Source organism: Notolabrus celidotus, chromosome 5 (genome assembly GCF_009762535.1).
Source record: "Notolabrus celidotus isolate fNotCel1 chromosome 5, fNotCel1.pri, whole genome shotgun sequence".
Classification (NCBI taxonomy): Eukaryota; Metazoa; Chordata; class Actinopteri; order Labriformes; family Labridae; genus Notolabrus; species Notolabrus celidotus.
This window is the reverse complement of record NC_048276.1, coordinates 20070046-20097466: the sequence shown is the minus strand read 5'-3', so window position 1 is coordinate 20097466 and position 27421 is coordinate 20070046. Positions and strand designations below refer to the sequence as shown.

General features: G+C 39.6%; 1 protein-coding gene across 3 annotated transcripts; it reads left to right on the top strand.

Moving 5' to 3' along the window:
* The first annotated feature begins 85 nt into the window (after nucleotides 1–85).
* Nucleotides 86–26239, top strand: LOC117813402 (carbohydrate-responsive element-binding protein). 3 transcript variants are annotated; one of them, XM_034684589.1, is made up of 18 exons: nucleotides 86–219; nucleotides 287–638; nucleotides 2967–3073; nucleotides 5117–5199; nucleotides 5413–5502; nucleotides 6310–6351; nucleotides 9071–9245; nucleotides 12265–12345; nucleotides 16636–16787; nucleotides 18101–18623; nucleotides 18721–18794; nucleotides 20645–20915; nucleotides 21330–21445; nucleotides 21584–21706; nucleotides 21887–22014; nucleotides 22710–22833; nucleotides 25122–25251; nucleotides 25351–26239. In XM_034684589.1, exons 2-18 carry the CDS (start codon nucleotides 292–294, stop codon nucleotides 25512–25514), a joined length of 2730 nt encoding a protein of 909 aa, XP_034540480.1. In that variant the 5' UTR covers nucleotides 86–219; nucleotides 287–291; the 3' UTR covers nucleotides 25515–26239. The 3 variants fall into 3 exon arrangements, 2 of the variants coding, with proteins under 2 accessions (XP_034540480.1, XP_034540481.1); XR_004631408.1 differs by lacking the exon at nucleotides 86–219 and having other exon boundaries at nucleotides 232–638; nucleotides 25127–25251; XM_034684590.1 differs by lacking the exon at nucleotides 86–219 and having other exon boundaries at nucleotides 232–638; nucleotides 20648–20915.
* The last annotated feature ends 1182 nt before the right edge of the window (nucleotides 26240–27421 follow it).

The following is a 27421-nucleotide window of genomic DNA, read 5'->3' as shown; positions in this document are numbered from 1 at the left end:
TAGTAATTGCCTTCCTTAATGATTGGTGGTATAAAGGACTTTACCACTGTTGCATGTTGCAGTACAAGCTATTTCACAACGGACACACAGTGTCTGAGTTGTCCAGGGTCATAGTTGAGTCACAGCTGACAGGTGAGGGGCCTCGCTGCTGACAGCTCGCGCCACTTGTTTGAGGAAATATTTGAGGTCTGAAGAAAACAGGAGGAGGAGGAGGAGAGGGTAAGGGGGGGGAGTCAGCTAAGGAGAAAGTTCACAGTTTGTCTGACGGTCAACTCTGTCTGGGCAGGCAGCATGGCGGGCAAAGTGAGAGTGTGTTCAGCCGGACAGAGCCAGCTCCAGGACTCGTCGGACTCGGACTCGGAGGCGGAGGGGGAACCCGCTCAGGTCACGGGTGCCGGACCCTCCGCCGGCTCCCTCCCCGGCTCTCAGGTCATCCACAGCGGACACTTCATGGTGTCGTCGCCTCACAGTGACTCCACACCGCGCAGGAGGAAGAGCGGCGGCTCGCTCAGATATGACTTTGACACGGTGAACAGGACGTGGTGTCAGACGTACCGGTACGGCCCGCTCAGCTCCGCGAGCCTGAGCATAGACCCCACTCTAACCCGCCTGTTTGACTGCATGTCCCTGGCATACAGGTGGGTCCATATCATATAACACAGGGCACGGAGAGAGGAGGAAAATCGAACTTCAATGTTAAGCTGGCTTTAATTGAGCTGAACTCACCTCTTCGTTTTATTATGTGGAAATACTGACTCAGGATTTACACTTATTTGATTCCTCACAGTTCATGCATAATGATAAGTGCATAATGATAAAGTGAGATATTGACTGTAAAATTCAAGGTAGGCCTAAAGCATGGGAAATACCAGTCAAAAGTTTGGAAACACCTTCTCATTCAAGGCTTTTATTTATTTTAATTATTTGAACACTGTAGATTAATACTGAAGACATCAAAACTCTGAAAGAACATATATGGAATGATTTAATGAACAAAAAAGTGTTAAACAAAACAGATATGTTTTATATTTTAGATTCTGTAAAGTAGCCACCTTTTGCCTTGATGACAGCTTTGCACCCTCTTGGTATTCTCTCAGTCTGCTTCATGAAGTGGTCTCCTGGAATGGTTTCTAATTAACATGAGCCTTGTCAAGAGTTCATTTGTAGAATGACTTGCCTTCTTAATGTGTTTGAGACCATCAGTTGTGTTGTTCAGAGGTAGGGTTAGTTCACAATGGATAGCCCTATTTGACTACTGTTGTAATCCATATTATGGAAAAAACTGATTATTATTATTTCATAGTTTTGATGTCTTCAGTATTAAACTACAATGTTGAAAATAATTAAAATGAATAAAAACCATCGAATGAGAAGGTGTGTCCAAACTTTTGACTGGTAGTGAAGGTCTACAACAATTAGCCTTAAAGTATAAAGAACCTGCAGAATATAACAAACATGTTGTTCCTCCTGCAGTAATCCCCTCTATGGTTAATAAGTTGCATATTTATTGAGCCATTTCAAAGAAACTACCAACCCTGCATGAAAAGTTTTTCAAATCATGTCTTTTTTTGTGCAGGTTTTCCCTTTTGAAACTGATAGTTAAAGTTGGTTTGTAATGTGTGTAGTTGTGTTATAAGAGTGATTGTGCAGTCTCTTGTGCAACAGCTTGGAAGCTCTTCACTGAAAGCTGGACTTTGATTCTAGCTGGCAGCAGTAGAGAGATTATAGTGTAACTGAGCAAAAGGAGAGAAGAGCCAGAAATGATGGCCTTGACTTATATTTTTGGAATAATCAGCACGTTGCCTTGACTTCATAACATGCTAAGTGTTCAAGTTAAATAAGATATTGTAGATGAAATTTCCGTTGGGTTACTAGTTCACTTTGTAGAAGGAAAGAAGAAAATGACCTGCATGACAGATATCCTGCCCAAAGGAAAAGTAGCTTCTCCTGCTGGATTGTTGTTCATCTGGAATGCCTGAAGGAAACATACATTTAATCCGGCTTTAAAAACATTTTCATGAGAGTTTCCATGAACCCTTTGCCTGAAGAAGACACTTTTGCAACCAAAGACAGTGTTCCATTTGTGTGTTTTTAACATTTGATTGTAATTTCACAATAAATCCTGAGCCATACATGGTTACCAGCACAACACACCAAAACATTTAAACTTTTATGACATGCTTTTTATGATAATGATATGCAAACTTAGAAAGATCAACTATGTATGCTTTGTTTTATTGTTGATCTAAAATTATATTTATTTTAAAGGTCTAACTGGCTCTTAAGTTTCAGAACAAAATGATCAAGTATGTTGAAAATACACAAAAACTGTGGTATTACTGTAACAATATATGAAAAATGAAATGAAGGAAGTACTAACATTTGAACAGGTACTTCTATACTTCCCTCCCTTCTATGTGCAGTTTTATGTACAGCAGGTACATTGTTGTGTTGCAAACTGACTCTGTGCTGCATAGTAATAACCATTAATCACTGCTTTAATTGGTCTCTCTCCTGACAGGTGTTTTCTGTAATATGCTGCTGTTTTCACGTGTGTGACATGCAGCAGTGTCACTCCATTAAAGCATGCTGAAAAAAAAGCCTGTGGCTTCCTAGCAACTCTCTGAGCAGCTCACATTATGTGGCCTCTTCTCCACATTAGCAGGCTGAGGGACGCTGGAAAAGTGCAAACTGCCTGACAGTATGATGTTGAGTGAGCTGAATGGTCACTATTAGTCAAAATGAGGACAGATATTCAACAGGGGGTGCCGGCAGTAAGGCTGCTAAATGTTTTCCACTGCCCATTAAAGTATCCAGTCATTTCTCTCCAGTCCAGAGAGAGGGCCTGTCAGGGGGAAAACAGGGCATCTAGCATTTCCATTTTACATGTAGATTAAACATATTTGTTAGATTTTGACTAAAGAAAATATATTTAATACCTTTTGTGTTTTGTTTATTTTTTGCAGTGGTAAGATCGTCTCTCCTAAGTGGAAGTCTTTTAAGGGTCTGCGGTTGCTGTGGAGAGATAAGATCCGTCTGAACAATGCCATCTGGAGAGCTTGGTTCATTCAGTGTGAGTGAAGTGTTACTCCCCTTTTCTCTCTGCTGCAAACAAAACATCCTCTTATCATATCTCCTCTTAAAGTGAAGGACACTACAACCAAATGCAGATGAAATATAAAGACAACAAATGAAATCATGAAGACATCAGAGCAATCTGGAGAAGTCACTATGAGTGAATTGCTGGGTTCCAAATTAAAAATAGTTTGTTTAATAGTTTAATAGTTGGACATGTGGGAAACTGGAAAGATTAAAGAGGTAGTCTTTGCTGGGAACTACAATATGGGAGTTGGGAGCCAAACTGCACAACTGTACCATTGTCTTAGACCTAAACTGAATATCATGAGTCGTTTTAAGCAAGTCAATGGCTCCTGTTTCTGGGTAGATATGGCTTCCAAAATTCTTGCTCAAATGTCTCGTACTTCATGTGTGTCTGTCCATGTATGTGTGTCTATTCTTTTTTTTTTTACTTTGATCAGTTGCATATGCCCAACTTAAATGTAAGTTTGCCATTGCAGTGAATCTTGTTCCAAACATCTGGTTCCTGTTAATTAGCTCAGAGGACAGACACAAAATACGTGACAACATGATGATGATATAATGTGTTTGACTTCTGATTGACAGTTAATTAAATGTGAATTTAACTTAAACTCACTTCTTAAACTGCTGTTAGCTGCAGTATGTGCTTGAAACATTTGTAGTTTTAATTTGAATAGGATTATTTTGGCTATGTGTTGGCTCAGTTATTTCTAAACTCCCTGCTCCAAATTAATTTGGTCTAGTAAAAAGGTAATTTTATAAAATTGAAAGTATTTGCATTTTGAAGGCTTATTTTGTGATTTTCTTTTCCATTTTTTGAAAGAATACATCTTTTTGATTTTTCAAAAAAAAAAATCATATTTTTGGCATTTTCGCCTTTATTGGATAAGCAAGCTGAAGAGAAACAGGACATATGGGGTAGTAGAGAGCAGGGGAAGACATCACACCTGTGATCGCTGTCACAAAGACTATAGCCTCTGTTGCTGCGCCAAAATTATGGAATGAGCTTCCCCTCCACATTAGACAAGCCTTCTCACTGTCCATTTTTAAAACTGGTCTTAAAACCAATTTTTATTCCTTGGCTTTCAACCCTGCATGAGACTCTGCTCCTGTTTTAGTGTTTTATGGTTTGTTTTTATTTATTGTTTTATTGTTTTTATTGTTTTATTATCCTGTGCTTTAATTGTTTTTATGCCTGCATTGTTTGTCTATTTATGTACAGCACTCTGTTCCGGCTGTGGTCGTTTTAAAGTGCTTTATAGATAAAGTTGAGTTGAGTTGAGTTGAGTAGGCAGTAGGTGCCCTGAACGAATACATTTTTAAGGCAATTTTTCAAATAAAGCTCCTGTCCACCGGATACCACCAACTCTCACTCAGAACAATGGAAAAAGCTTCAAACAGAAAAACATGTCTGAGTTTTTAAATGTAGTTGTATAAAATAATATGACTGAAATTAAAATTTCCATTATTCTTAAAATGTCTGAAGTGTCATGAACATTTTGAAATGTAGAGTTTCTAAATTAATGAATGAATCCATAGGAATTGTCCAAATATGAGTAGGTTTGGAGGATTTAGTGTTTTACTCTCGTTACAGTTTTCATAGACCAGAAAGGTTAAAAAAGCTAGAAAAGGGGAAAACGTGGAACATTTGGTCATTCATTTTTCATAGCTCAGTGGTTAAATCATATACAGAGGCTGTAGTCCTTCAAGCTGGTGGCCTAGGTTCCATGGCCCATTGCAACATGTCATCCCACACTCTCTCTTCCCAGTTTCCTCCTCTATCCACTGCCCTATCCTCTAAATAGGAGCATCAAAGCCCAAAAAGTTATACAACAAATTCATGAAATATTTGGATGTTATCAAAAATGTATATAGTCTCTTGAGTGTTGCAAATGAGCTGAATATTTTTCTTGTAGCATCTACACCAATCAGTGCTTGCATCATTCATATCAGTATTTTTTCCCCTTCTGTTTAAAATTCTGACATGATTTTGTTTCCTTCTACCTGCTGTATTCAGATGTGGAGAAGAGGAAGATCCCAGTGTGCGGGTTTGTCACGCCATTGGAGGGCTCGGAGGCCGATGCACACAGAAAGCCTGAAGTGAGTGATCGGAGATATAATTAGAAGGTTATATTTTCTCATGAAAACAGTCTGGGCTGCTCTTCACTACACTTGTTTCCAATTATATTTGGCAACTGACAAAAAAAAATGTGTATGGTACATGATTTCAGGTTAAATATCATTTGATGATGGGAATATGTATGTTTCACTCTGCTCAGATGGTTTTGTAATTGGTATTTCTGCACCCTCCAGGCAATTGTCTTAGAGGGCAGCTACTGGAAGCGACGGATTGAGGTGGTGATCAAAGAGTATCACAAGTGGAGGATTTACTACAAGAAGAGGGTGAGCACTCATCATTTACATCACATTTGAACCGTGAGTCTCATCTTAGTGTATGGCAATGACAGCCTGCTGGCTTTCTATAACTATAAGTTAAATGTACATCAAATTGTGTTCAGACATTTGTGGTGCCCAAAGGATGAATGAAACAGACTTTTGACAGTTCCAGACTCTTCCTTTAGAGCCACAAGCAGGTTTTCATTTACAAAGTAAAGTTAGCATGTCATCGTTTTATTGGATGAGTTGCCACAAAATTTGTGGCAATATTCATCATGGACACATTCTTATGAGTTTGGACATTTTCTGAAGTTTCTAAAAATGTAACTGGTCAAAGTTGTCACTTTTTTTTAAGCAAATGTCTCTAAATCTTCATTTTGGATTCGCACCAACTCTTCTTGGTTCATGATTTCCAGAGGATATACCCTGGTGATATTTGAGATGCTACGATTCAAGTGGCACCATATGATTTTTAAATGGAAAACTTCTTGACAAAGACAATAGATGAATTAAGATTTAATGTAGTAAACACATTGATTTTTCTATCTTATATTGTTTTACTTTGATGATTCTCTGCATGAATATTAGGTTTAAAATTCTGAATGACTCATTTAGCAGAGTTTATGATTGACAAGCTGCAGAACTGATTCTATTCCCACCAGCCTTAGCTGCACTTAATGTTTGGTGCTGATCAGCAAATACAAGAAAACAAAATGACAAACCTCAAATGGCCCTACATGGTAAATATTATTCCTGCGGTTTTGTTTATCACCATATCAGGCTTCACATCATTTCTTGTGTTTCCTTTTGCAGCTTCAGAAAAAGAAGGATGACATTCTATCAATGCTACAAGAGGTATGACAAAACATTTCTTCAAGGTGATTCTCTGTCTTTAAATTTGAGATCAAAACAAATGCAGACAGAACTGATTTTGACCATTGGGAACCCAAGTTGGCCGATGACCCACGCTTCAGTGTGTGTGTGTGTGTGTGTGACCTTCCAGCATTGTTTACTTTAGAACGCAGTTCAACATATGACCAACAAAGTCACCCAAGCCACTATTTTTAGCTTGTGGTTTTAGCCTCCCTCTGTTAACTAGAGGGAAAGCAGATGCTGGGGGGAAAAAGAGAAACAGAAACGTGCAAAACAACTTGCGTCATGAACTGGCATTTGTAGGCAATTGACACATATTGATTGCCATCAGCAACAATACCTCCAACACCCCTCCAGGCTTTATCTTCATGGAAAATGAAATAGCTGCAGAATTTAATGTCAAATTTTAATCAAATCTGACCTACTTCCAGCAGCGCTTTGTAAAAGTTGCGCAGCAGAGGGGGAGCGAGTTTGACAGTGACGTCATGGGTGAAGAAATAAACAAAAGATCATGGGGGAAGGAGAAGGAGAGAGAGAGGGAGGGACCCTGGGGAAGCACCTTATTCATGATAGTATTCACAAGAGTATGTGACATGTGCCCTGCAAGTCGCTGTCAGCTGTGACACTGGCATCATGTTTTTATTCACTCTTTGCTCTCACTGGAAATCCGTATTCTAATTGAGCTAACATTCATAAAATTTAAAATCTAAAGTTATTAGCATAAATTATTTTAGTGTCTCTCCACAGGAAGTTTTTCAAAATGAAACATAAAAATCACAGCTGCTGCATAAAGTTATGATCATCAGACTGTGTCTGACTGTTCATGTAATTTGCAGCACTTCAAACAAGATATATCAGCACAAAGTGAACAGGTCAAAGATCAGTAAACCAGGTCTTTATGCTCCATGTCCCCTGAGTGTTATCTCGTCTGACAGGTGACAGATCACATTCAGCAGCAGAAAACACCACAGTGAAAACCAAGGGTTGATGATACACCTTGTCCAGCCCTCAAAGAACTGTCCAAAATAATTCTGTAGGTATAATATTTGACGCCCATCTTCAATAGATCTTTAACAGTAAGAACTATGTGTAGAAAGTAGCCTTATTAAACTCTCGTTTTTTCACTACAGTTTAAATCTATCATCTAGCTACAATAGCAGTATTGCCAAAGTGATGATGTCTGTCAGCTGATCTGTCCGACTCTTTGTTTCAGACTGACAAACATCAGCAGCTTTAGGTTGTCATTAATGTCACATGTGTGCTTTACTCAGCAGGTTGTTGTAGCGAACATACACTTAAGTTGACACAAGACCCCCATGCTTGGTGGTATGCTGCTTATCTTGTTTGCAGAACAAACGGCTCAATATCTAAAATCTATCAAATATCAGCTGAGCTTTCCTTTTTTTTTCACCATCAGTCAAAATTAAAAACATTTTAGAACTTAAGATTATGACCCACTACTTGTGACTTCCCATTAACTTCAGCTGTGTTTGTGTTGACTACTATTCTCTGTCGCATGCTAACACACAACACTTTGAATCCAGAACTCATTAAACCTACCAAACTCCACCGTGCTAGCACTGCTATTGTAAGCATATTAGCATGCTGCTAGACTTAAGTTTAGCTATTAAATGAATCTGAGTAATTATCATTTTGTGGTCTAACTTTCATCTTGTTAATTTTATCTCTTCATTTAAATTAAGATGCATCCATAGTATAAGAATATATATTTCATATATCTGTATATTTTTCTTCTCAATGAGATGAGGCAGCAGCAGTTTGTGTGTTTACCAGGGCCTCAGTGCTTCCTGTTTGCCCACACGTGAGTGTGACTGCCAGAATTAGGTCAGGGACAAAAGGCTGCTGCTCTTATTGAAATGGTGAGACATCAAAATAAAGAAATGAACAAAGACGGCGTAATGATAACCTGTAAGGGGCTTGTGTTTTTGAACAATGTGTCCAAACTACTTTTCATCACTCTTTTTTCACAGCATCCACACACACACGTATACACACATATGCATATGCACATAACAATCTTTCCTCATTTCCACTTTTACACTTACCCTCTCTTTCAAAGAAAAACTAATCGAGAGGTAAATGAATAAATTATAAGAGGGAATGTCGTGTGCTTAGACGTAATCAAAACGGTTTCCGGCTCAAACCGGGCTTCCCTATAAAAATGGCCTTGGGCTTAGAAGAAGAGGGTACAGACAGGAAGATCAGGGTGAAGGACAACATCTAAGATAGAGGGAAACTGAAGCCTGGAGCGACGTTATCTGTGAGTTTTTATTTTAAGGAGGAGAGCAAATGAAAAAAATGAATTTTTACATCTTTCTCACTGGCTTGTGTTTCATTTGATCACAAGAGCTTTACCTGTGACATTTTGTTTTAGTGATGTGGATATTGAGTTGTATTGAGTTGGCATTGTTCTTTTAGCAGGATTCACCGGATCCAGTATTGGAATTTTTTTGAATGTTTTACTGAAACATGGTATTTTTCATGTCACCATGTGCTGGATATATACGGGTGGGTAGAGTCAAATAATGCAATGTAATGTAATAATGTCTTTAATGCATTACTATTCAGTCCTTTTTGTAGGGAGCCCTCTGGATGGAACAGACATTGTCTCTGCTAGTCACTAAAAGTTGATTTGACAAGTTTTTGAAGAGTTCTCAACTCTATTGTTGATGTCACCCAGGGTCAAATCTGCCAGGCCAAGCTGGAGAAATGGTCAAATCAGATGTACCAGGAGCCTGAGGCCACACCCGCAGAGGCCCACATGTTTGACCTGGACTGCCTTCTGTCCGACATCTCCGACACCCTGTTCACCATGACGCAAAAGCCATGTCCCTGGGCAAGTGACCGGAACGACAGTGAGTAGTCAGCACTCTGAGTTTTCTGTGACTCTGCGACTTCGTTCTGGTCTAAAATTAGTCTGAAGTGCAAGATGAAATGATTTAAAGTGTTCAGAGAAGGATGAAAAACTGAGCTGCAGAATTAACAGGGCATTCATGGTTAAGATGCTGTGTGTGTGTGTGTGTGTGTGTGTGTGTGTGTGTGTGTGTGTGTGTGTGTGTGTGTGTGTGTGTGTGTGTGTGTGTGTGTGTGTGTGTGTGTGTGTGTGTGTGTGTGCGTGCGGGCGCGTGCGTGCGTGTTTGTGCGTGTTTGTGCGTGTATGTGTGCGTGTGTATGTATGTGTGTTTTATAGTTGTCCATTTAAGAACAAAGAACATTTATTTACATGAGCTCATAACCAATTGGCACGTCAATTTTTTTTAAAAACTCGTATTAAAACCCTTATTCCCTTATTCCTTGGCTTTGAACCCCGCATGAGACTTTACTCCTGTTTTAGTGTTTTATGGTTTGTTTTTTGTTTCTATTGTTTTATTGAGATCTTGATGCCTGCGTTGTTTATCTATTTATGTACAGCACTCTGTTGCGGCTGTGGTCGTTTTTAAAGTGCTTTATAAAGTGGAGTTGAGTTGAGTTGAGTTGAGTTGACGTAAATGTACACAAGCAAGACTTCTAGGCCGGGCAATAGGACATAATGGCCACAGTTGGAGTTAATTGAAAACAGTGGGTAGTCTAATCAGTCTGAAGTCTAGCATTTTGAAACCTCGCCCTACCTGTGTCCCTGTTTTGGTTTATTTACCTTTTTTATTTTTACTTTTATTTTATCTAAAGTGACTTTGAGTATTCAGAAAAGCACTATATAAATCCTATGAATTATTATTATTAATATTATTATTATGTTTACCTTTATCACAGACATGGGTGTTGATTTCTGAACCCAAATCTGCTCTGGTGTGTGAACTGCAACTCTGTATGTTTAAAGTTATATTTTTGGGGGCTTTTTCACCCTTATTCGATAGGACAGCTGAAGAGAGACAGGAAAGTGTGGGGAGTAGAGAGCGGGGGAAGACATGCAGGAAATGGTTGCGGCCGTGAATCGAACCAGCAACCCCTGCGATGAGCACTGTAGCCTTTGTATGTGGGGCGCTTAGACCGCTAGGCCACCAGCACCCCTGCAACTCTGCATGTTGAAGTGTTCTTAAAGAAGAAAATGTGTGCAAGAGGGTGAATTTGGCATGCAGTTTAAAGTGCTTTGAATTGTCAGGAGCATAGAAAAGCACCTTATCAGAGCAGTCCATTTGGTGCTGAGCCAAGCTAATCTCCAAAATGTCATGCAAAACTACAATATCAAGGACTTGATAATTGTGTACCACTGCTACAGTTGGTGCATCTGGTGGTCACATGGGTCAGCAAATTAAAATTTAAGCTGCAGAGGCTTTGACCAGGCTCTTGTACCTTCTTATGTTAGGTTGTGTCACAGCCACTACTCTGCAGCAGTAGATGAAGCTACATCACGACCCAATATTAAATCTAGATGCATTTTTACTGAGACTTTCAGCATACATGATATTTTAAGCAGATAGAAGGGTGTAAATGAAATGTAGTACTGGGTGGTGTTATGAATATGAATATGAACAAGTACTACCTCTTTCCAAAAGGTGGGGCGATGATTAGTGAAAATTGGCTGATAACTGTGGTTACCAGGGACTGATTGACCAGCTGGGAGTAACCTTGCGTCTGATTTAGATATAAAAGTTGTGACTGACTTTAAGTTAAGTCCTGTGCACCAGTTAGACTCAGTCCTGTGAGAGTAAAACTGGGCGCAGCTATGTCCAATGCACTGAATGTAAGTCCGAGTCAAAGAGTCAATTAAAGCTAAGTCCAGTGTAGGAGATATCAATAACTTAGTTTATGCCCGACTGGTGTACTTGGCCCCAGGAGTGGAACATGACCATCATGTATGTACAATTTAGAGCCAGGGTTCTCAAACTTTTCAGCCTGTGACCCCCAAAATACAGATGCCAAAGACTCGCGACCACCACTGTCCCTCAAAGTGATTTAATGTGGCTTCATTTAGCTGGTCTGCAGAAAATTAGCCTACCTGTATGAGCATGTGGCTGTGTTTCCTGTGCCTGTATGAATTAACCTACTGCTACTGATGCGTTTGATCATTAACGGTTAACTAACCCTAAACGTATGAGCCATATCTGGCAAAAAGAAAGGCAGAAAACTCATTACATTTTCTATTTTCAAGGTTTTATTTTAAGTTTAGCTACTATTTTTGTCAATATTTTTAGTAAAATAGGTAAAATGTACTAATTTTAGATTTAAAAAAAATAAAAAAACATTCTGGAGGACATCTCACGACCCCCCATTTTTGTCTTGCAACCCCCCAGGGAGTCCCGACCCACACTTTGGGAACCCCTGATATAGAGCATTGAACCTTGTGTGAAACAGTGACAACGACTTACTGTTTCACAGGGCGAAATGTAAGTTTACCAGGCTGGCACCGACATGCCCTTCACTGAAAACATACAGTCTTTACAGTACAGTCTTTAAGGTCTCATGTCTTACCTGATGACATTTGAAATGGATATGTTTAACAGAGTAAAACATACTTTTTTACACTTAACATCAAAGTGTAAAACATGTCATTTCATGTTTGTAGTAGAGGACTCAGTGACTATATAGAAAATGTAAGCATGTGGTTGTGTTCAGCCTGGGACTCTGTTTATACATGTAAAATTTGGAGAAGATGGAACAGCTTTTGATAACCTTTAATCTTCATTGTGTTTTAAATACATTGCACACATTTGGAGTTGATCAGATGAAACCCTGCAAACGTCAAAAGTCATGCAGAAATTTGAAATGTACTCAACGGGTGCTGACTTCCTGGGTTTTTCACCATCACAGCATCAAGAGACCCCCTCTCTTAAATAAAACGAGAATTTGTGATGACCACACACATTATGAAAATGACACATCAAGCTTTTTTCTGACTTTCTCTGATGTCTGGTGTCTCATTCCCTTCTTTCTCAGCGTATACAAGCAATGCTGATATAATCCAGCCAGGCCTGACTCCACTGCAGCCTAACCTGGATGACTTCATGGATATACCAGGTACTCTCTGTCTGTCTCTGTCTGTCTGTCTGTCTGTCTGTTTGTCTGTCTGTCTGTTCACCAGTGGACACTACAGGTTGTCATATAAAGGTACCAGATCAGTATACTACCTTGATTCAGCGTTATCTAACTATCCATCCAGGTTCAACTCTTTCTCTTCTTGTCCTATATATGATTAATGCATTCATGAATGATAAACCGCTCCGACTCCCCCAGCAAACTGCTTCCTCCTATGCTATTGTTGTTTTGCTTCGTGTCGCAGAGACAAGATGTCTGGGGTTAGAGCCAGACATGCTAACTGCTCCTTTTTTCTGTCCCTGCATCAGGGGACCAAAGAAAACAGTGGCTGCCTTAGATTTTTAAACAACAACGTACCAGCTACAGCGGGTACTAATATGTTTGTTTGTGGTAACCACTTCACCTCCAGCTGCTTCAGCAACGAGGGCCAACCACAAAAAGTTACATACAAAAGACAAGAAAGTAGAAATAGTACGCAAATGTTCATGTACCACTCATAGACTGTGTGCTGTTGTTACCATTGCTGCAACACATAAACAGAACGTGTAAACAACACATGAACAATAGCAAACATGAAGTACCATCATGTCATACAAACTCAGCAAACTAGGATATTAATATATAAAGGTAAACTCAACAGTAAGACTAAAATCACAAATCTGCATTTGCAAAATGAAGGAAGAATTGGCAGATCATTTTTTGCCATGATTTATTCTTGAGGCATACATGATGGTTTTAGACATGGTATTTCAGCCGCAGCCCTGACGATGAGGTGAATGAAACTGAAAACATGATAAGAAGTGATACGCCCCGTAATTTTAAATTTCTAACAAGTGAAGCAGTTAAAAGGCTCTGGTGTCTCTGTTGAAATGTGACGTCAGGAAGGCACATTTCATAACTTGTATTAAGTTTTGGTTGGTGGAGTGTCCTTGGTTGGTAATGATTGGTTGTTATGTGGAGTTTTCAACAAACTTTTCCACTCTGCATTGGTCTCTACACTGGTCTGCATCCCCTCAGACAACTTTCAAGCAGCCAATCAGCGCAGCACCTCATTATCGCAGTATCCGTGCCCACTCAGATCACTGCATAGATAATGAGGTTAGAAACTGAGAGGCTGCTGATCCTCCACATAGGCTGAATTTGTCATGTATTTGCAACTGCATTGACAACCTTGCTTGAAAGACAGTTAGTACATGTTGTTAACACCAGTATATGGAACATTTAAGACACAGATGCACTAATTCATATTTTCATGATGTTAATGGGTTACATGTTAGCATAAAAAGGTTGCACATATGAAGAATCATCCCTGAACTCTACAAGGTCTCCTCAGCTCTATGAAGGATCGAATTGTATTCCAGCAAACATTTTTACTGTTTCGGTTCACTTTCACGACCTGAGCAGGCATGCTTATAAATCCACTTTGCACTACTTGGTCTGCAGTGTACAGACACAATGCTGAGTAGACAGACAAAAATTGCCAGTAGCTTGTAAATACAGTTAGGCATTTCACTGCGAGAGCTAGTTATTTCTTTCTGTCTTTCTTTCTGAGTTAGTTAATGCCAAAACAGAGCTAGGTGGAGAGTGTTGTGGGACTTACTTGAATCATTGTTAGATGAGAGCTGATGGGTCCTGGGATTGTATTACAGTGGATGTACTCTGCCAATTTTGCTCTTCCCACAACCTTTTTGTCCTGCATACAGTCAAGCACACTGAAAGGCTTGTGGACAGTTAAATTTGGACCACAAACTAGAACACTATCCTGCCCAATATTTTGTCATTTGGGTATTTCTTAGTAATCTGTATTGACAAATTCTGCATAAAATCTGTGAGAGGGGATTACCACCATCTGAAGATACATGGACAATCGCCCACACTCTGCTCTCACGGACTCATTGACTCTGAGGAGCGTCCCCTGTATGTATGGGTGCTTAGGGCTGTCCCACTGTCTGTTGTACATCATTAAGTGTCTGAGCTTTCTCTGTGAATTTGGTTTTGTGAAAGATGGGATTGTGGTGCCCCTCACTTAAGGGAAGTATTCTATAAAGTATCTGAAATCTCAAATATGAATTGGTTTTGATATTTCATGATGATCCTGCCATTAAAATCAGGGAATGCTTTGCAAGGGGCCGCTCACTCCTTCAGCAAACAGACTAGAGGAGAACAACAACAGCAACGAGGCTACAAGTCAGCCTTTGTATCCCACAAACAACCTACTGCCCACTGCCGTAGTATGTTTGTGTGTTTTTGTGTGTGTGTGTGTGTGTGTGTGTGTGTAGCTGTTTGTTCTCACAGCTCTGGCACGGTCCTAAGGGATCAGCTGTCTCTCTGCTGGTCACAAGGTCCAGAGAGTGAGTGAGAGTTTGTCAGAGCGACACAGTCATGAGTGTAATATATTCACAGTCTGCATTGTTTTTTTATTTAATGAAAAAAGCAACGGAAATTCAGGGCAGTATTATATTTCTGTAGATGCTCATCTCTGAGATGAAACAGCACACATCCTGGTACGTATCTTCAAAATGTGCCACACGCTTTGTCTGTTGTTTCCAGAGCTTGTCATGCTGTCATGCTGGACTGTTTCTCTGAGTTGAAGCTTAGAGACTCTTAAACTTTTGGGGGATTTGGTACAGTGGTACTGTTATTACCAGGATGGCTCCACACATATGTGACCTGGCATATAGAAAGGGAATACCTTGACTTACCACCACATACTAAGGTTTTCACAACATTTTGGATGTTACCTGGTTGTACAGTAGGGAGCTGCTGAAGCCTTATAACTCCAGCAGGACTCTGAGGTCCCAGGATTTATTGGTTGTGCCTCATCCTAAACTCTGGAACAGTCTCCCTCTGGAACCGAGAACTGTGGACACAGTTGACAGGTTCAAAAAGCAGTTGAAGACCTATCTGTTTAGACTTGCCTTTGTTTAATCTGTCTGTTTTTATGTCATGTTTTTGTGTATTTGCAATCGCTGTTTTGCCTTTTAATGTTTTTCTATTGTTGTTGTTGTAAAGCACCTTGTGACCTCTGTTCTTGAGAGGTGCTCTATAAATAAATCTTACTAACTTACTTACTTACTTACTTACTTACTTACTTACTTACTTACTTACTTACTTACTAACTTACTTACTTACTTACTTACTTACTTACTTACTTACTTACTTGCTTACTTACTTACTTTCTTACTAACTTACTTACTTACTAACTAACTTACTTACTAACTTACTTACTTACTTACTTACTTACTTATGATGTTTACACCCTTTGCTATAATGTCATGTTGTGTGAATTTCTGAATGAAAGGCTTGGATGCTAAAAAAAAGTTGTTCTAGAACATTAAGCGGCCATTTTTATGACAGATCTGCAAAAGTTTGCTTCCATGTTATTTGAGGTGCAAAAAATGTAAAATAGCTTTGCAGCATGACTCATTTAAACATAAATGAGACAAATCTCACAACTTTTAACATCATTGCTATTATTACTACCCCAACTCCTGGCTCTTAAGACCAGCCTGAGATGGAAACTAAATGTTTTCCACAGTGTCAACAGGCAGCAGTGAAAGAAATGTGCCAGACTCTTGGATTTGATATGATGCGTGTAGTTTGGATGTCCCCGGCATCACTATTTCTGTTATAGTATACTATCGTATGAAATGATTGGATTGCCTGCCTACCTGCACCCAGTCTGTAATGAGATAACTATTGAGCATGGGCTTTAATAAGATAAAACTAGTAACTTAAGTACAGTAGTTCTGCTGATGGTTTATAAAGCACTGAATGGTTTAGGCCCAAAATACATTGCTGATCTGCTGCTACTGTATGAACCATCTGGACCTCTGAGATCATCAGGTACTGGTCTGCTTTTAGTCCCAAGAGTCAGAACGAAACATGGTGAAGCAGCGTTTAGTCATTATGCACCACATATCTGGAACAAACTCCCTGAAAGCTGTAGGTCCACTCCAACTCTCACCTCTTTTAAATCAAAGACTAAGACTTTTTTATTTGCCACTGCCTTCCTACCTTAGTTTATTTTAACTCACTTTAAATGCAGATTTTAAATTTACTTTTAAAATATTTCTAATTTTCCTTTTCTTTTCTTTTTTATTATATTTGTCATTTTAATTGTGTCCTTTTATGCTTGTCTGAATGTTTCCAATGCTTTTAATGTTTTAATGTAAAGCACATTGAGTTGCCCTCATGTATGAAATGCGCTATACAAATAAAGCTGCCTTGCCTTGCCTTGCCTTCTGATTGACAGTGTTTCTCTGTCCTCAGATATTTTTATTAACTACCGGGGACAGACCACTGAGCAGACCGGTTTTGCTGACTGTGGATATTTTGAGAGTTCATCCGGCACTGCATTCGCTCCAGTTCCCTCTCCTGTGGTCACAACTCCTCAGCTACTTGTTGACACCCAGCTGGCTCAGGTAACATCTTTTTGAATGACTCCTCCAGCTTGTGAGGTTAGAGAAGGAATATTCATGAGCAGCTAACAGTGCTGTTCTTTAATGATGCATGTTTTTGTCTAGATGTGTGTTTTCCAAACCTAACAGAAGGTAGCCAGGAAGACATAACGATGACATCATGCTGATTTTTTTAGAAAGTGTTGCCAGGATCCTTCAACATTATTAAATTGTTTTCACAGAGTGAACAGTACTCCTCATGATGAGTAAATCAAAGAGGATAAGATAAGATACTTCTTTGTTCGTCCCACAACGGGGAAATTCATGGAGTTACAGCAGCAAACAAAAAGGTGCACAGAACAAGAATTTAACAAGAATATATATAGAAAGATGTGTAATATTGAACTCAAGGCCCTTTGAAATGACAAGGAAATTCTATCTTTTTAACAACACTTATTTTGTCTTAACCCTCGTTATGTTCGTTTATCTGGAACAGCAATAATGTTCCTGAGTCAATTTGACCCGGGACATATTCAATTATCCAAATCAAAATACATTTTTAACTCCATTACTAACCATTTAAATCAAGATTTAGTCCATTGGTGTTCTTTAATTCTGACGGATCATGGTTCAATGAGGATAACTCAGTCGTTTTTCATTAAAATTAATGTTAAAACTTTTTAATGTACATTTGAAAGCCCTAAATATAAATACAATAGTTTTACATGACACAGATTTTTGTTTATTTTATTTTACATTTTGAATTTTTGTTAATTAATTAACACAACACCTCTTCTGTCACATGCTGCCCAGATTTTTATGCTGCATTTAGCTGCTTTGGAAGGCATATATTGCCTAAAATAGACTTTAAAAAGGGTCAGTTTGACCAGCAACATAACAGGAGGGTTAATAGACAAAGTCCAAACATGTTCTTTTATAGAAGTACAAATAAGAGTAACCAGAAAATCTGGTTCACAGGAGTGCTCTGGTATTCTTAAACCATGTCCCTACTTTTGAAATCTTTTGGGCTCTGAGTGGCTTGTCTGTCAAAACAACAAGAAGTTTGGAAATGCCCCAGGAGACTGCTTAAGTTGGCAGCTGCAGTATACAGGCTGTGAAAGCTGCAAATTAAACCTTTCAGAGCACATACTTTTTTATAGGATACACAACTGTGTTGACTTAGAACCATTCTAACCCTTTAAAAGAGACACACAGTTAAAGCAAATAAGGAAAATAGATGAGGTAAAAACAGTTTTTACGTGGCAGTGGGTTGTTTTGAATTAAATAGACAGAATATTTGTTTCCCAGCCTAATCTGTCATCTGAACTTCTTCCCAGCCTTCTTCATCCAACTCCCAACAAGACCAGACCAGGCTGGACCAAGATTGCCGTGAATACCACACACCCGGCATCCTATCAGGCACAGTGCCGTACGGACACCAGTCATACCCTGATCCACCTGTTACTATAGCGTTTACCTCCAGCATGGAGCAGACAGGGGCTTCAAGTGTTCCCTTTCTGTACCCAAAGTTTGGCTACTACACAACCTCCAATGTGACCCCCACTGTCATCACCCACACAGCCTCCACAGTAGGGGCTCATGGCTTCCCTCATATAGGGGACTCGTACACCCAGAACCCCTGCCACACCCTCGGATACCCTGTTGCTGTGCCTGACGCATTGGCCCACTGCTTCTCCGTCCCTGAGCAGGTGGTGGTTTCAGGGGTCAGAGGGAAACACAAGCAGAAGACAGGAGGAGCGAGGACAGCCGGTCCTCCTCTGGCTCCATCAGGCCCCCCTTCCACTGCACCTACACCCACGAGCTGCCTGGCTGAGCTGCTCTCCTCCAGCACCAGAGAACGTGAGTCAGTTTGTCCCTTTTTTTACCCTGAAATAAAAATAATCTGAAAGTTAGAGATAACAGGTTTATGTCTTGCTTTTGGTGTTTGTGCTTTCAGGGAAGCCATCTTTAGGATTTGAAACTCTTCTAGTGACAACCAGAGGACGGAGGTCAACATCTCCCAGCCCCTCGGTGAGCCTATGTGTACTATCACATCAGCACTGATTATTTCTGTTGATTACTGGCTTATGTCATGACTTCAACAACATAGTGGACACACTTGTTTGACATTTTTACTTTTGCTCTTTGTTTCAAAGAACAAAATGACAATGAAACCCTTTTTCTTTATTTTACAATATGAGCATTTGCAATAAAGAGCCTACATTTAAGGAGTAAGAAAAAATATTTTATGTGAACAAGCAATGCTGTCTCCCTCAGCATGTGTACATGTGTGCATACTTGACAGTTCTTCAGCAACCTGCAACTTAAGACTGAAATATGTACAAAAGAACACAAGAAGATTCCATTTTAGAGCTGTAGATTGGAGGGATAGCAAAAGTAAAATCAAGAGCAAGCTTACAGGTGTAGAAAAATAGAAAATAACTCTATCTTTACTCCTTCACTCCATTCAGTCAGATGAAATCTAGCCTTAAAGGTTTAACATATTCTGTCCAGTTGGACCAAATCCTGTAAAATCTTTTGAACTTTGAGGGAGAATGACATCCTTTCCAAAATATGTATTTAAAACATGTATTTCAATCCAGTCATCAATAGTAGAGGGGTCAGAATTCAACAATTTTGGTTCTTATCATTCATATTCCATGCATCAAAGTAAATGTCACCCATATATAATGTGTCACACCTAAAATGGATATTAACTCTGAAAATGTTAATAATGTGTCTATGAATTTCTTGCCAAAAAGGCACAATAACTGGGCAATTCCCAAAAATGTAGTAGTGATTGTTGCATTTATCCCATAAAGCCTCCAACAACAACAACCACTTCCCTAATTTCTCCTTTGCAGCAGTGTGATAAAGAACCGTACAATGTTTTTACAACAAAATTCCTGCCATGCCGTTTAACATGTTGAGCTCCATTGTGCCTGACAAATTCATGTCCAGCCCTCCTCGGAAATACTAAAATTCCTTTTCTCGTGTCTCTTAAATGTACCATTTATTTTCTGCTTTGGACTGGAGTATGCCATCATTTTTTGTTATGACCTTACTGCAGAATTCAGATGTGGTCGTTGACAGAATGACCTTTATAATTCCTGTCTCCCCTTTTCCTAGTATGTGTAAATTTTACCTATAGGATGAAGGCCCTGGGTAAAACAGCCAGGCTTTCACAGCATTGTGATGCTGTCAGATAAAGATTGCGCTAGCTATCAGCTACCCTCAGAAAAACTGCTGTCAATGTGGCAGTGAACAAAAAGGCTTTTCAAATTTCTTTGTGGTTCAGGAGAGAAATGTTCCAAACACAGGTATTGAGCAACAAATGGGGCGGGTGATGTATCTGTAGCCTACAGTTAAAGCCCCGGCCATTAGCTGGTTTGCACAACTTAGCATATATTTCACTAGCAAGGACCACACCAACAGATTTGAAAAATAGTTTATTGGTTACAGATTATTGTATTGATCAATTTTGAACTCTTAGTTGCTTTGGGGAAGCTTCGCAGGGGATCTGCCGTAGCACCCAGGCACGACAAACCCCCTCAGGGCCCTATGGATAAGGAGGAGAGGAGCAGAAGGAGAAAGGGAAGGGAGGGAGGGATGCGGAAACAAGAGCGAGAAAGGAGAAAGAAGAAAATGGTCAGGTTTGAATTTATGGGAAAACGGAAGAGGCGTGGTTGAGGTGTGGCACTGCTCCTGAAATTTTGCTATTATCACCACATGGGGAAAACAAGGAAAAAGCTAACCTGGCTTCATCCACTTAGAAATCCACTTTGCAACTTAAAAGCTCACTAATGATCTGATCACTCCTTGTTTGCGTAATCATACAAAAAACAAAATGTATGACTATGTAGAGATTGTGTGTTGTTCAGCAGTCCAGCAGCAGCACGAATGTTGGAGGAGCTTCATCCCAGCTGCAGCATGGAGCTGGCTGGCCTGCAGGGATCCCCGTGTTGACCCCTCTTCACAGCCAGAGTGCCACCCTGGGTCACAGTGGACCCCACGCCAGTACCTCCAGAGGCTCTGCAGTGTCTGCCCTGCTCACCCACGGCTCCACACACACCAATACAACCCTGCTCATCCCCAAAACTGAAAAACTCTCCCCTGTTCAGCTTTACGGCACGGAGAAGAGCAGCTTAACAGGTACACTCTCAGTTCTCTAAAACACTTAAGGGAAACTGATATATAGTGTCGCCCACCACTTTTCGTCAGATCAGGTCAGAGACGAAACTGCCCTGATCTCGGTGTGCACTGGTATCTAGATCCAGTCCTGGAAGTTGCTTGACCTCCAAATTATATTGATCTCAATGCAATCAAGCATCTGTGGGTTGTGCTGGACAACCACGTCTGATCCATGGAGTCCCCACCTCACAACTTCCAGCACCTAAAGTCAACTATATACAGTTCAAATTGTCATTTCTAATTTAAACTAAATTTAACATGCTAAGAGTTTGCAGTACATATAATGACATATTGTAAATTACATTTGTGTGCATGGTAACATGAGAAGGTCATCAAATTAACCTGCAGCTGAATGAAAATTTGTCTTTCTTTCAGTTAGTTTTTCAGGACATCCAGGCCAAATATCACCACCAAACCCTTTAGACAAAGTCTCCAACCCTGAGTCCTCACACTCAGTCTTCTCAGGACACGCAAAGATAGAATCAAGTAAGGTAGGACACACCATCTTGTTTACTCTACACAGATCTTTGTTTTCATATCATGCAGTTTTGTCCATCTAGTTGACCCCGAATGTCAGTCTGAGTGAGAAGTAAAGTGATGCACCCCACTCTGTGCTGTGTTATCTGCAGCAGACAGAGACCAGGAGGATCACTCACATCTCAGCAGAACAGAAGAGACGTTTCAACATCAAACTGGGTTTTGACACTTTACATAATCTTGTGACAACACTCAGCTCACAGCCCAGCATAAAGGTACTGTGAAAGGATGTGCAGCTGCACTACAAATAGAGGTGCTGAGAGAGGGGGAGGTGATGCACAGCTCATAAGACAAAAATCCTCATATTTATTAGATTAACCACTGTAATGTTGAATGTTTTTAGATAACCATGGGGTAATGCTAACATGTACTAATACCTCTGTCTGCCTGAACAGATCAGTAAAGCCACAACCCTGCAGAAGACAGCAGAGTACATCAGTAAGATGCAGCAGGAGAGAGGACAGCTCCATGAGGAGGCTCAGAGACTCAGAGAGGAGATCCAGCTCCTTAACTCCGCCATCAAGTAAGATGCCTTTAGCTGGGCACAACTTCCTTGTGTATGTGTGTGTGTGTTTACATGTGGGAAAGTGAATCTATACATCAGAACTAGAATTAGATGCAAATCAGCCTCATTAGTTCTGAGATGATCCTCCAGGTGTGTTTGTCATCTCTGTCTTGATTAATTTGAAATGTGTTGCTGGCATCAAATTTAAGATGTGTATATATTTTTCATAAGAGTATAACTTTTCAATTTCAACATTTGATATTTTTTCTTTGCACTATTAAATGTAAGGTTTATATGATTTTCAGACCATCAAAATTTGTTTTTATTAACATTTTGCACATCAGCCCAGCTTTTCTTGAATTTGGGTTGTGGATATGTGAACTCATAGCTTTGGATCCTGAAGCTGTGTGACAAGTATATTAGATTTTAGCGCTCCTTTAGCTCTTCCTTTTACATGCTGACAAAACAAAACTAGCCACATTCAAAGTTTCATGCAACCAGGTGAAACACTTGATCTAAATAGAAGCTCCTTTCAGCTGGCTAAAAGGAAAACCAGTTTAGATGAACATACTAAACTGGTTTTAGCTTGACTAGTGATGTAGCAGAGATGTAACATGAACCTGTCCTTTAATATTACAATTTAAGCTTTTACCTACCACTGATATGAGGACTTGCTGTGTTGCTGTGTTGACTCTGTGTGTATCTTCTTGCAGTACTTGTCAGCAGCAGCTCCCAGCCACTGGTGTCCCCATCACCCGGCAGCGCTTCGATCACATGAGGCAGAAGTTCAGAGAGTATGTCCAGGCTCAGACGCTGCAAAACTGGAAGTTCTGGATCGTATCCTTGTAAATATTAATCTGAGAAAGGAAAATTAACCACACTTTAACTAAAATGACTCAAAACTTCCTTACCCTGCAAAAAAAAAAGTGAGAATATGAATACTGAATGTCCTCATCTACCTCCCTATGGGCGTCTGTGTTCTCGCTTGTTGTGGTGGCTGGCTGTCTTCTTCAGACTTTGGAGGGATTTCAAATTCTGTTTAATTCCCCAAACTGTTGTCTTTGTATCCAACTGCACTAATCAAACACACAGTTAAGGAAGAATACAGACTGTTGCAGGAAAATATCTCCTAAAATCAAGGATTGACTTTGTTACAGAACACTTTTTGAGTGACCACAACCTTGAGTTTGTGTCATTTCATTAAAATCAAGTAAAATTCATACAATGAACATGATTAATCGTTTGGAGTGGTTCAGTTTTGCCAGGTGGATTAAAGAAAAGTCCTTTGCATTGTCAATTCCACATGCATATAAAAGTATTATGATATTAATCCATAAATTCCTCCATAATGATCTCCTAATCCGTTACTGCAGCTGTTATCTTGCAGGCAGGATAAGACGATTAGATCCCAATTTTATCATCTCTACACAAAAACACCTTAAGGGTGTTTTCTCTCCGTGAATATTAAGGTATTTTCTATGGTACCTTAGGGAAATGTGCATTACATAACTGCTGATATTTAAATAATGAAAACATTATGTTCTCTAAGAGGATCTTTTCCCTTTATAAACAGCCCACGTAGCTACATTCACCGTCTGTTTGACTCGAATTACTTACTCTCTTTGTTAACACTGCTATTTGATCACAAGAAATGCCTTTTCAGTTATTTGTTAAGCAGTATTTTAGTGCTGACGCAGAAACATGACTGAAGTAACCATTAAAAAATACACCTGTTCAAAACTTTTTGGTTAATTATTTTGAACAAATCCCTCAAAAAAACCCAAATCAACGGAAGCAGATTAGATTAGTTCGTCTGTGCTTTCTCTGCACCATAGAGGTCAACTGATTCAAAAACCAAGACACGACCACACGCTTCTTTGATACAGGCCGCCTACTCTTAGTACTGTGACTGTTTAACCCCTACACAGATGTGCTGCCTCTTTTTTTGATATTTGAAAAATATTGTTCACCAATACAACACATATATATACACGGGACTTAAAATTAGGATATCAAAATGGGTCTATATAAAGAAAAATCCCTTCAGGGTGGCTAACATCAACTCACCTTCATAATTTGGCATCAAGGCCTCTCAATTAAAGCTGATGTAATAAGGCTCAGAGAACCTCTGAGGCCACTGCCCAGGATTACAAGAAATGACACTGCTTGCTCAATAGATATCAGTGCCAAATCATCTTTAAGCCAGCTGTCTACATCTACACAATCTTCACCTTCTAATTAATAAGTATTGTCTGTTTCACAGATAGAAAAGCTAATCTAATCAAGAGTTGTAATTTTTTAGAAGTTACTCCTTCTATCTTGCGTCTAATATTTTGCAAGTATCCAGAACAAATCTGGAACATGACAGTTCATTTCTTCACTTCGAGTTTGTTGATATATGACCTGCACAGAATCCTCATTTAGATTACTCTGTACCTCACACATTTTGACAGATAGTTTGAACGACTCAGTCCTGCTTTTTACTGCTCTGTTGAGAGAGGCACACCCAGATCTGCTCAGTATTAACAGTCTGACCCCCCCCCCCCCCAATTATGCCCATTATGTCGCACCGAGCTTACTGCTGTAAAAACTCACTGCTGCACCGAATGTTTATAAACCTACAGCTGTAAATAGCATGTACAGTTGTGCTCATAAGTTTACATACCCTTTTTACATCATAAAGACAACAGAAACTACCCAAGAAATCATACATTCTGCCAGGGGATGTAAACTTATGAGCACAACTGTAACTAACTTCTGCTTCTGCAACATCTTAGAAAAACTGCCTCATACTACTGTCACAGGAAACTGATGAGCCTTTTGTAAGATTGAAAATATATTTTTGAACTGTTTTTAAATATTTATGTCTGCTGTAGAAACTGAAGTGTCCGAGTTTCTTACATAGGAGAGGGATATTCAAAATGTTGAGATACTGCTGACGACTAAGTTTGTTGTTTTTTGCTTTCATCAAACCAGTCTTTAAAACCACAAAGCAATTATCTTTACATGCCATTTGACACTCTCTGCATTGTAGCCTTCAAGGACCAGGACAGTTGAGGAATAATTATGGTCCTTATTGTGTCACATATGAATAAGCCAGACTTCTTTCCTCAGCTCAGTGTCAGTTCAGTATCATTATTGAGCCGCTGTTTGAGTCCTATAATGGGATGGTGTCCACTGCCAGTGTGGATGACCTGTGTCGATCCACTCTGTCCTGGGTGGACCAGCACTGCTCCCTGCCTGCACTCAGACCCAGTGAGTCCACAACGACTAGACCCTCTGCATAGATCTAAAACTAATCTCGTACAGTGGCAATCCTTTTTATGTCATAATCTGTGTTTTTATTTATCTTAGTGGTTTTGAGTTCACTCCGTCTCCTGAGCACCACCACGGCCATCCTCACAGACCCCACGCTGCTGCCTGAGCAGGCCACCATTGCAGTCACCCAGGGTGACCCTGCTGCTGCCCTGGACCACTCCTTACAGCCTGCCGTTCAGGAGAGAATACACCCCATGTGACCGTGAACTTTACTGGAACCCATTACATTTCACACAAGACCATACACCAGAGGAAAAGAGTGATTCAGAAAGACACAACACTTATCTCAGAGTGCTCACCACTGCATAATGACGCTCAAATAAAACTCACCAGCTGCAAGAAGAATGTATCAACCACACACACAAACCGGTGAATATATGTGAACTATGCCTCAGTGCTGATAAAAGTATAACACAGTTCTGATATAAACTTATGGTTATTTCTCTGCCTCAGTAGATTTTCTTTAGCTGAGCACAATGTGTCTAATGTGTCGTTTAATAATTGTTTATAAGTAATCAAGTTTTCTTAACAGCCCTTTCCTAAACTTCCCCTAATTGGATTCTAACTTTGAAACAAACTTAAATTTTCCTCACCAGCAACTATCCCTCCTTTGTTGTCAATTGAAAGGATCATAGCACCTTGGGCATTTCCTTTAAGCCATTTTTCCTTTCCTTTTTCCACTTTCGGCAAAGAGCTACTTTTTCAAAGAGTATACAATTACTTTCTTTGAACGAATTGAACCAAAAGTTATGGAAGGATACAGAGCATCAAGAATGTTGTATTTTTACTTGTTCAAGTGTCTGCTGGGTTAGAAAGATACCCCACCACACCGTGGGTCACCACAGGAGAGAACATGTGTTGGTTTGGTTTGACCTATGTAATGGTGTGGTGCCAGGCAGAAAAATAAAACTGACATGTTGTTAACCATTTGTTTTGAAAAGAAAATATCTGAATATAGTCAAGTCAAGCTTTATTTATAAAGCACATTTAAGACAACCTCAGTTGACCAAAGTGCTGTACAGATATTAAAATGCAATATAATCATACACAAATATAACAATAAATAAAACAATAAAAGAATAGTAAGAGCTCAATTTAGGAAATAAAAAGAGTAAAAAGTAAGAAGCCAAGGATTCTTGTTTAGCTGGGACCGAACGCCAAGGACAAAAGATGGGTTTTCAGCAGTGTTTTAAAGTGCTCAACAGACTGTGCAGCTCTAACCTGGAAAGGTAAGCTGTTCCACAGCTTTGGGGCCGCCACTGAGAAGGCTCTGTCCCCACGTGTAGAGAGTCTGGACCGAGGTACTGCCAGGAGTAGCTGGTTTGTAGTGTATATAGTGTAATTAAAAAGAAAGAAGAAAACTAGAAATATTTATAACACACAAAATATTTCTAAAAGACAATGAAATTCTAAAATGATGTAAAGGCTGTTTTAAGATACTTACATGTGCTCACAGAAAGACCTGTTTTCATCATCCATGAAGGAAGACTTTTTTTCAATATAAATCGGTAAGTGTCACTCATATTTAAGAAGTTCCCTTCTCTTTTTTGCTGTATTGAACATATGTATATATGGGCATTGTGACATCTTGAATTCAAGGTAAAAACAATTTCTAACATGATGAACAAAAATAAAAATATAATAAATATGGCACAAAGATAGAAGTTTGTGTTGTATCTTAACAGCCCGTGATGTGCAGATGTAGAAGGAAACCTTGTGACACTGGCTTGCTTGGATAGTAATTAGATTTATTACAATCAATCAGCATCAGTATCAGTCAAGCACTGCGATTGCTTGGAGGACAACTAGGCCAGATTAAGTCGCCTCCCCTGTCTCCACGTACTGACTTAAATACCATGAAGGTGTCCTCAAAATAGGATGAGGGTGCCCTCAAAACACACACATATACAGTATGTACTCTTCAACCCAAGTTTAATATTAGCTGCTATTGGACTCCATTTCTGAAAACTTTGTTTTGACCATGTCAAAGACGTCAACTGTCATTGTCACTGTCAATCACATTTATTAGCAAGGTGTTCTTCTTATAGACATTTCTGAATTCTTCTGAAGCCATTCTACAACAACACATACAGTTGTGCTCAAAAGT

Bases quoted from the DNA above. Each gene is read 5' to 3' on its own strand.
- LOC117813402 (XM_034684589.1), top strand. From the start codon at position 292: ATGGCGGGCAAAGTGAGAGTGTGTTCAGCCGGACAGAGCCAGCTCCAG. The intron at 639-2,966 runs GTGGGTCCATAT...TATTTTTTGCAG, and splicing joins TGCATGTCCCTGGCATACAG to TGGTAAGATCGTCTCTCCTA. The intron at 22,015-22,709 runs GTAAGATGCCTT...ATCTTCTTGCAG, and splicing joins CTCCTTAACTCCGCCATCAA to TACTTGTCAGCAGCAGCTCC.